This window comes from Nerophis lumbriciformis, linkage group LG16 (assembly GCF_033978685.3).
Source record: "Nerophis lumbriciformis linkage group LG16, RoL_Nlum_v2.1, whole genome shotgun sequence".
Taxonomy (NCBI): domain Eukaryota; kingdom Metazoa; phylum Chordata; class Actinopteri; order Syngnathiformes; family Syngnathidae; genus Nerophis; species Nerophis lumbriciformis.
In genome coordinates this window covers 14,198,863-14,209,598 of record NC_084563.2, presented here as the reverse complement: position 1 = coordinate 14,209,598, position 10,736 = coordinate 14,198,863, and the positions used below count along the sequence as shown (strand labels likewise).

At 36.5% G+C, this 10,736-nt stretch overlaps 1 protein-coding gene across 2 annotated transcripts in view; it reads left to right on the top strand.

Annotated features, from left to right (window-relative positions):
- atp1b4 (ATPase Na+/K+ transporting subunit beta 4) overlaps nucleotides 1-9,424 on the top strand; it is a 15,727-nt gene extending 6,303 nt beyond the window's left edge. For both annotated transcript variants that reach the window (XM_061976670.1, XM_061976669.1), the window contains exons 4-9: nucleotides 365-493; nucleotides 1,864-1,968; nucleotides 2,214-2,413; nucleotides 4,289-4,345; nucleotides 8,753-8,845; nucleotides 8,929-9,424. In XM_061976670.1, coding sequence (XP_061832654.1) covers nucleotides 365-493; nucleotides 1,864-1,968; nucleotides 2,214-2,413; nucleotides 4,289-4,345; nucleotides 8,753-8,845; nucleotides 8,929-9,090 — 746 coding nt within the window. In that variant the 3' untranslated portion in view covers nucleotides 9,091-9,424. The remainder of the gene's footprint in view (nucleotides 1-364; nucleotides 494-1,863; nucleotides 1,969-2,213; nucleotides 2,414-4,288; nucleotides 4,346-8,752; nucleotides 8,846-8,928) is intronic.
- The last annotated feature ends 1,312 nt before the right edge of the window (nucleotides 9,425-10,736 follow it).

Sequence of the window (10,736 nt, the reverse complement as noted above, 5' to 3'; positions counted from 1 at the left end):
TAGGTTTAGCTAATAAAATGATTTGATATCATTTAGATTCCTAATTAAACTCATGACGAATCGCACATGGCCCGCGGCCTGTGGTTTGGACACCCCCTGGGTTAAACAAAATAATATGCAGATAAACGGAGTGCAGTTCCCCATGAGAACCAGCAGGTGGTTCAGTTTCCCCCCTCTCCAAGATTATATCTCCCCAGAAGGTGTTCTCATACAAAAACACATACTTTATATATTTCGTCTGGAAGAAAGAAGAAATGTAATTCAAACAGCCGTGGCTTTGAGGGGTTTTAGGAGGTACAGTTTATGATTGATCCCCTATCGATTCTGCCTACCAACAGTTCCACTGACCTCTCGTCTCTTTCAGGCCTCATCCTTCTCTTCTACGCCGCACTTTACGTCTTCCTGGCGGCCATGTTTGGCGGCTGTTTGTTCTGCCTCATGTGGTCCATTAGTCCGTACCATCCCACCTACAACGACAGAGTGATGCCACCAGGTAAACAGAACCTCACAATTGAAAACGTTTCTTTTTTTTAACGGTGCAAGCTATTTTTGACGATATTAACCTCATTTTAGCATAACTGTAACTTCCGCCCGAATGCAGCTGAGATAGGCTCCAGCACCCCCCGCGACCCCTAGAGGGACAAGCGGTAGAAAATGGATGGAAGGATGGTTGTAACATATTTGTTCAGCAGGCGTCGTATTGTCGTTTAAAAAAAAAAAGTGGCATTAAATAGTTGTGCAACTTTTGTTTCAGAAATGAAAATAGAAAAAATGGCCCGAAATGTGTTTTTTGATTGGCATTTAAGAATTGGACCTTTAAAATACTGCTTCCGGTTCAATTTGTCGTCACACAGATAAAAACACACATTTTTTGCATTTTGGATGAACATATATTCGATTTTTGTGTTTATCTGGAAAAATAAAAATCCATAAAAGGAAAACAGCATAAAATCCAATTTGATGGCAGTATTTGTTTTTAAATCAACCCTTTTTTGTTTGTTTTAAAATCTGCTATATATAATAGAAATCGAAAAACGGCTCTAATTTTGTTTTATGATTTGCGTTTCAGAATTGGAAATAGAATGACCGGAAGGTACACGGACCATTATTGTCATTAATTCATATCTTATTATTATCAATTTAATGTTAATTTTACTTCAAAATAAAATGAACATTTAATTGGAATAAATTGAATTATCTATTTATTATTAGTATTATTCTTAATTATTATTGTATGAATTTTTATTTTTTTCCCGCTTTGGACTTGCTCAGTAATATCAAATAATTTACAATATTAAAGATTTTTACCATTTGATTTATTAGTTGTTTAAAATTATGAATTATTTATTTTAAAGATGGGATTGGGTAACAGTGATTATAAATTGGATATATTTTGATTGCATTATTTTTTGTAATCTGTAGATACCTTTGGTGGGCAAAATAAAATACATAATTAACTGCTAAAGCCTTAAACCAGCTATATATTTATTTATAACAATAATAATCATTACATTATACTAATTTAATCAAAACTTGTTTTTTTTTAATGGTGCAAGCTATATTTGACGATATTAACCTTATTGGAGTGTGACGTAAAAAACATTTCGACTTAAATGGCAATGAACAAAGTTGTCACTTTTTAACGTTCCCAATTTAAGTGTAAAAAGAAGTTAAGCCCTGTAACATGAATGGTAACTTCCTGCGTATTTTTTTTAGCTATTTTCTCACCTGTGACTAATTTTGTTTCATGTGTGGCAAAAAGCCAAAGAACAAGCTAAGTTTATCCCTAGATTGTGCACTTTAGGCGTGTTGGACCCACTTATGTCCCGTCACAGTTGACTGTCTGTGGGTCTCCACTGGCAGGTATGACCATGGCGCCACACTCGGAAGGCCACGATATCGCCTTCAACGCCTCCGACCGCAAATCGTGGAAGAAGTACGCCAGATCGATGGATGATTATCTAAAACGTGAGTGTGCGCCGCTCAGGATGGCTCGGTGGGGTTAAAACCAAACGGCTAATCCTCCTCGCTACTTTTGCCCGTATTCTCTTTGGTTCCCGCACGGCATGCTGGGAAGGGAAGCCTCTTTGTGTGTGGGGGTTTTCTTCCCTCCGCTTTTATTCCTTCATTCAAGCTGACTTGGCAGGGCCAAGCAAAGGTTTATTTATGCCCCACCATGCCCCCGACACTTTTTTTTTTTTTTGGCCCTCCAGATTACAACGACGGCGCGCAGGAGAGGAAGAATATCCGCTGCACGCATAACAGGTACTTCATGCAGGAGGACTTGGAGGACGACGCCGAGAGGAAAGCGTGCCAGTTCAAGAGGTCCTGGCTGGGGGACTGCTCGGGCTTGCAGGACCCCCATTATGGTTACTCGCAGGGGAGACCTTGTGTCCTCCTGCGAATGAACCGGGTAAGATTAGAGAATGGGGATCAATTCATTCATGTTGGGCCATTTTTACTAATGCAGTGTTTTTTAGACCTAAATATCTATTTATACTCCATTTATGCATTTTGCACCCTTTGGACACTTTTATGGCCAAAAAAAGAAACAGAAAACTGCTGTCAAATCATCTACTTATGTATTCTTTTATAAACTTTCTTAAAACTATCAAATCATATTTGAACCCTTTAAAAACACTACAATTTTATAAATTACGTAAGGGGATAAGAGTCTTGTATTTATTATAATATTATTTTGAACCCTTTAAAAACATTATAATTTTATAAATTACATAAGGGGATAGGAGTCTTGTATGAATTATAATAATATTTTGAACCCTTTAAAACATTACCATTTCATAAATTACATAAGGGGATAAGAGTCTTGTATGTATTATAATATTATTTTGAACCCTTAAAACACTACAATTTCATAAATTACATAAGGGAGATAGGCTCCAGCGCCCCCCGCGACCCCAAAGGGAATAAGCGGTAGAAAATGGATGGATGGATGGATAAGGGGATAAGAGTCTTGTATTTATTATATAATTTTTTTGAACCCTTTAAAAACATTACAATTTCATAAATTACATAAGGGGATAAGAGTCTTGTATTTATTATAATGTTATTTTGAACCCTTTAAAACATTACAATTTAATAAATGTACATAAGTAGATAAGAGTCTTTTTATTTTTTATAATATTATTTTGAATATTTTAATGAAAATCAACCCTTTTTTGTTTGTTTTTAAATTTGCCATATATAATAAAAATCGAAAAACAGCCCTAACTTTGTTTTTTGATTTGCGTTTCAGAATTGGAAATAGAATGAATGGAAGGAACACGGACCATTGTTGCCATTAATTCATATCTTATTATTATCAATTTAATTTTAATTTTACTTTAAAAAATAATAATACAACATTTAATTGGAATACATTTAATTATGTATTTATTTGTATTATTCTTTATTATTATTGTATATTTTTAATGTTGTCTGCTTTGCACATGCTCAGTACTATAACCATTTAAAATATTAAAGATTTTTACCCTTTTATTTATTAGTTGTTTGAAAGTATGAATTATTTCTTTTAAAATGGGATTGGATAACAGTGGTTATAGGTTGGATATATTTTGATTGCATTATTTTTGTAATATAGTGCCACATACTCTCTCTAAATACCTTTAAAATCCATAATTGATTGCTTAAGCCTTAAACCATCTTTATATTAATTTATAACAATTATTATTACATTTTACTAATTTAATCCAAATGTTATATCTATTATTCTCTTTTACTTTTTTGTGCTTCAGATTTGCTCAAAACCATCAAACAATTCTAACATTTTCAGGATTTTAACTTTTTTAAGTATTCCTTTTTTTAAATTACTTATTTGTGACCAAAAATCAGGGTTGGGTGGGAATTATAGTCTGGATACCTCAAAGATTGTTAACATTTATTTGATTGCATTGTCATTTTTTTAAATAGTGCCACATATTCCCATCAAAATACCTCATTGACTATCACAGAAACTACTTTTTTATGTTTTTATTTTTTACATATTATATTGCTTACTTATTATATTGATGTGCTCTCTCGTAGAAAGGCTTAAACAGGCGAGGATGTCAGAGAGTGACATCTTGTGGCCGTTTTAGGTAGTGGGCAAAGTTGAGACCGGATGTTATTTACTCTACAGTCAAGTTTCTATTTTTACTCTCGATTAAGTCTACCTAAAATTCAAATTTACTCCTAAAACTGCTTCACATGAAAAAAAAAATGCTTTAAATTGTGATTTGGCGAAACATAATTCAAGTGATTACTCAAAATGTCTTTTGTTTGCTTCTAGATTCTTGGATACCTGCCTGGCCAAGGGAAACCAATTAATGTGACTTGCGGAGTGAAGGTTGGCTATCAATCGATCAATATATCGATCTATGATAAGTATCACAAGAAGATTATAGATACGATTTGGACTGACGCGCCTTTGCTGCTCACAGCCACTAGGGGGCGTATACGCACCCTACCTGAGGATGTCTTGGATGAGGTTTTCCACTGGGGGTCGCACACTGAAAAATTAAAGCATGCATTTATTTTCAAAACCAATAAAATATATCGATTTTTTTTTTTTTTTTTTTACCTTTAAGGCTTCCCTCAAGTTTAGTTCCGGGGACCCGGAAGGCTCTTCAGTCATAAAAATGTTAAAATAAGTCATATATTATTTTTCATTTATTATTATTCACTGCTTAAATCTCGAGATCAACTTCAGGTCCTTTAACATGTTTTTATGTCCTTTTCTGTCAAAGAATAACATGTTTTTGTGAAAAAAAACACAAAATATGCAACATTCCCCCCCCAAAAAAATTTCAAAGTAGAATATTTGATGTGAAGTAATTAGAGCCTTCAATAGGTCAATAATTCATAACAAACTTGATTTTAATCCATTATTATTTTTGATAAATGACAACATTTTTACAAAAATTATACATTTCTCAGGGATCCAAAATTATATAAATGAAATGATAAAATGATGATAAAATAAGTCACACTCCCCCCCCCCCCCCCCCCAACACCTAAGTCACTAGATCAACTTCAGATTCCCTTTAAAGCAGTCATTTGTCAAAACATAATAATGAATCAAAATCAATGTTATGAACTATTGACATAGTCAAAGTTCCACTTACTTCACATGAAATATTCCACATTCCAAAAAAAATTGGGGAGGAAAATATTGCATATTTTCTGTTTGTCGTATAAAAAAGAACAAAAAAATTTCTTTGACAAAAATGGCATAAAACAAATTTAAAATGTTTTTTATTATCAACGGATGAATCTGAAGTTGATCTAGTGACTTAGGTGTTGGAAAAAAAAAAATGTGTGACTTATTTTATCATCATTTTATCATTTTATTGATATCATTATGGATCCCTGAGAAATTGTGTGACATTTATTTCATTGATCAAAAAATAATGGATTAAAATCAATGTTGTTATGAATCATTGACCATTTGAAGGCTCTAATTACTTCACATCAAATATTCTACTTTAAAAAAAATTGGAGCGGGGGAATGTTGCATATTTTGTGTTTTTGCCACAAAAACAGGGTTTTCTTTGACAGAAAAGAGCATAAAACATAAAAACATGTTGATGGACCTGAAGTTGATCTAGAGATTTAAGCAGTGAAGAATAATAAATGAAAAATAATATATGACTTATTTTTAATTTTTTATGACTAAAGAGCCTTCCGGGTTCCCAGAACCAAACTTGAGGGAAGCCCTAAAGGTAAAAAAAAAAGTGTTATTAGAGTCGACATTGCCACTTTCTCATTACATATCACTTGTTTGCTCTTTTATTCCACTTTTTATGTTGTTTTTTAATAGCATTTATAGAATGTGCCGGGGGCCGATAAAAAATTAGCTGCGGGCCGCAAACTTTGGACACTCCTGTCTTAGACACTTAATGGTACAGAACACCGAAACAAAGAAACAATAAAACCTATTATAGCAGGGGTGGCCAAATTTTTGGACTGGGGGTTCGCATTGGGCTAAAAAAAAATGTGTGCGTGTTTACATCATATTATAATAGATGTATAATTCATAATTACCATAATTGATTATTAAGAGTATGTGAAAGTTCAACAACTACTTTGTTTACTTTTGTGACGACCTCTTTAAAGCTTTGTAATCAATCAGAAATATCGAGCAGCTAAAAGTCAAACACAGGTAGAGTGAGAGTTTTGCATTTTTCCCATCATGCCTTGCAATGGATTTAAATGTTTATGGTGATGGGATATGTTTTTTATAATATCCACAAAGTTCAGTGAACAGGTTGTTGTGTGTGACCTTGTGTGTTGACTTTTTGTGCTGGTTGAATTCTTTTTTTTCCCTGCACCATGACTAGGGAAGGTTGTTTGCATTGAGTCATATAATTAATGCTGTGCCCCTGTTCCAAAGACAGTATACAGTGTAGTCACTGGTCTGAGTTTTCTTACATCATCCACTAGATAGTCATTCTGCTGCCGATCAGAGTCCTGGGTGTTTAAAGTTGATAAGAAAACAGCCCGCATGGCTAAATTACTTATTGAAATTGAACTCTTTGGCCCGCGGGTCTTAGTTCCAGTGAGACGAACTTTGAATGCTCCAGGATACTAAAACATTTTGGACAATTCCATGCTCCCAACCTCGTGGGAACAGTTTGGAGCGGGCCCCTTTTTCTTCCAACATGCCTATGCACCAGCTCAGACTGGGAGGTTGTGAGTTCAAACCCCGGCTGAGTCATACCTAAGACTACAAAAAATGCGACCCATTACCTCCCTGCTTGGCACTCAGCATCAAGGGTTGGAATTGGGGGTTAAATCACCAAATGATGTCATCAATCAATCAAACGTTATTTATATAGCCCTAAATCACAAGTGTCTCAAAGGGCTGCACAAGCCACAACGACATCCTCGGCTCAGATCCCACATCAGGGCAAGAAAAAACTCAATCCAAAGGGATGACAATGAGAAACCTTGGAGGGGACCGCAGATGTGGTGACCCCCCCCTGGGCGACCGGTGCATTGGACGTCGAGTGGAACGAGCATAATATTGTGAGAGTCCAGTCCATAGTGGATCTAACATAATAGTGTGAGAGTCCAGTCCATAGTGGATCTAACATAATAGTGTGAGAGTCCAGTCCATAGTGGGGCCAGCAGATCATCTTGAGCGGAGACAGGTCAGCAGCGCAGAGACGTCCCCAACTGATGCACAGATGAGTGGTCCACCCTGGGTCCCGACTTTGGACAGCTAGCGCTTCATCTGTGGTCACTGCTCCCTTCACCTCCCAGGGGGTGAACATGGGGATGGGTCAAATGCAGAGGACAAATTTCACCACAGCCAGTGTGTGTGTAACAATCTTTGGGACTTTAACTTTAACTTTAAGCAAGGTCCATAAAGACATGGATGACAGAGTCTGGTGTGGATGAACTTGACTGGCCTGCACAGAGTCCTGACCTGAACCCGATAGAACACCTTTGGGATGAATTAGAACGGAGACTGAGAGCAAGGCCTTCTCCACCAACATCGGTGTGTGACCTCACCAATGCACTTTTGGAAGAATGGTGGAAAATTCCTACAAACACACTCCGCAACCTTGTGGACAGCCTACCCAGAAGAGTTGAAGCTGTAATAGCTGCAAAAGGTGGACCGACATCATATTGAACCCTATGGGTTAGGAATGGGATGGCACTTCAAGTTCATATGTGAGTCAAGGCAGGTGGCCAAATACTTTTGGTAATATAGTGCAGTGTTTTTCAACCACTGTGCCGCAGCACACTAGTGTGCCGTGAGATACAGTCTGGTGTGCCGCGGGAGATGAGCTAATTTCACCTATTTGGGTTAAAAATATTTTTTGCAAACCAGTAATTATAGTCTGCAAATGATGTGTTGTTATTGAGTGTCAGTGCTGTCTAGAGCGCGGCAGAGTAACCAAGTAATACTCTTCCATATCAGTAGGTGGCAGCCGGTAGCTAATTGCTTTGTAGATGTCGGAAACAGCGGGAGGCAGAGTGCTGGTAAAAAGGTGTCTAATGCTTAAACCAAAAATAAACAAAAGGTGAGTGCCCATAAGAAAAGGCATTGAAGCTTAGGGAAGGCTATGCAGAACGAAACTAAAACTGAACTGGCGACAAAGTAAACAAAAACAGAATGCTGGACGACAGCAAAGACTTACTGTGGAGCAAAGACGGCGTCCACAATGTACATCCAAACATGACAATCAACAATGTCCCCACAAAGAAGGATAAAAACAACTGAAATATTCTTGATTGCTAAAACAAAGTAGATGCGGGAAATATCGCTCAAAAGAAGATATGAAACTGCTACAGGAAAATACCAAAACAGGAGAAAAAGCCACCAAAATAGAAGTGCAAGACAAGAACTAAAACACTACACACAGGAAAAAAGCAAAAAACTCAAAATAAGTCAGGGCGTGATGTGACAGGTGTGACAGTACACCTACTTTGAGACAAGAGCTATATTGATGCATGGTTGGTTATGGTTTAAAGTCATATCCAACAATTGCGACAACAACTTTTTACTGTCAACTGAGTTTCATTTTTTTAATGATTTCTGCTGGTGGTGTGCCTCCGCATTTTTTTCAACGCAAAAATGTGCCTTGGCACTAAAAAGGTTGAAAAACACTGATATAGTGTATGTAAGGTAACCTGAAAGCACTTTGTGGGTATTATCATAGCACTTAGAAAACGGATTGCACTAATGTACTTCCACATTGCTATGATGCTGACTTCTATCATTAAAAAGCCATTTCTATTGCAGAAAGGACCACCAGAGGCTTTGGGAGAGGTCAAGTTTTTCCCCAAGAATATTTTTGACCTGAAGTACTACCCTTACTATGGGAAACTCAGACATGTAAGCATCCATGTAGAGGCATAGTAAAAAAATAAAGAAGAAAAAAGGGTCACCTTAATAATGGCGAGATGTCTCTCCATTAGGTGAACTACTCGTCCCCGGTGGTGGCAGTGCGCTTCGCCAGTGTGCAGTATGGGGCTCACATCCAAGTGCAGTGCAAACTCAATGGCAAGGGCATCATCAACGACTCGCCCACCGACCGCCACCTCGGCAGCGTCACCTTCTCCCTGGAGGTGGGCGCCTAAGCACCTGCAGGATGGCGGGTTATTATTATTTTTTACACGTAATTCCTTGTTATTCTCTCCAGACATTCACTGTACAAGCACAACTACACCCAGTTGCTCACGTCTTCTTCATCATTAGGACATTTAATCAAACTAAAATAGATTATTTCTTTTTGCCTTGGCTATGCAAATGAAATTAAAACTTAATTCTTGGTGCACATAAAGTATGTTAGAATATGGTTTTGTGTGACAGTGCACTAATTTGTTGCGCATGTGTTTTTAAAAACATGTATATTTGAAGGAATATCATGCAAATGAATGCACTGTACTTACACAATAAAAAGAGAAAAATCTTGCCTTTCTTTATATAAGTATATATACAGTATGTTAAGGCTGGTAATGCATGTCATTAACTTAAAAAAAATGATATTGTGTGCCTTGTGTGTGTATCGCTTTAAGAAAAACCATGAGAAGATTTAGGCCCACCAAAAAGGGGGGGCCACCAGAGATTGTGGGCGTGCACTGCAAAAACTGAAATCTAAGTAAGGGTGATATTTGCTTATTTTCTGTCTGATAAGATCATTGTTCTCACTAAGCAGATTTGATGTTAGAGTGTTTTACTTGTTTTAAAGGTTTTGGTCCTAAATTATCTCAGAAAGATAGTACAGCTTGTTGCTGAGATTTTATGACCTATATTGAGTAAAACATGCTTGAAACGAGAATATCAACTGTTGCAAAGCTGTGTCATCAACACTCACAAGTATCAAACTCATTTCTTAAAGTAATCATTTCTTGTTTCAAGCATGAAAAAAAAATCATGACTTTGACACAATTGTGTCTCATAATTAAAACAGATGACAGCGAAATGGACTTTGCTGTTTTATTTTCAATGAAACAAGAGAAAATACGTACTCATATAGTAGTACAGTTGGCACAGTACAGTAAACTGACAGTTAATATTTAAACATTTAACATGTGACATTTCAAACAATTTTGAACAAATAGTTCATGCACATTCAGATAAATTCCTCAAAATTACAATTAAAACAATTTTGCCCGGGTGCCGGGCTTTATATATGCGCACTAATTGACTGAAAGAGCACGCACTTGGCGCGATGTCATTTTATCGATGGAAAAATGCATTTTTAGACAATATGATTTGCCTGAGTGGCTAGTAGACCCCAAAAGTAACAAGCGGTTGCCTTGTAGCCTTCCATTAAGAAAAATAAACTAGTTTTTAGTATAAGTTTGCTGGTTTCAATAAATGTAATGCGAGCGCATATCAGTATGTCAAGATAATGGCACTAGCATTTACTTAATTTAAGAATATTTTTCTACATATCGAGCAAAAAGGTCTCTCTTTTTTTTCTACCAAGAAAAGTGCACTTGTTATTAGTGAGATAATACTTATTTTAAGGTTTAGCTAATTTTACTTGTTTTGGAAAGTCTTGACAAGCCAAATTTTCTTGTTCTATTGGCAGATCATTTTCCTTAGTTCAAGTAAAATACCCCTCATTTTTGTATTTTTTTTCTCTTGTTTTTGAACACTGACTTTTTGCAGTGTGGCTTCCACGTACCTCTAAAATAGGGCGGTCAACAGGGGATGGATTTATGACCCCAGGAAGTAGGCATGGCCTAAACCGGAAACAGGACGTAAACATCATATC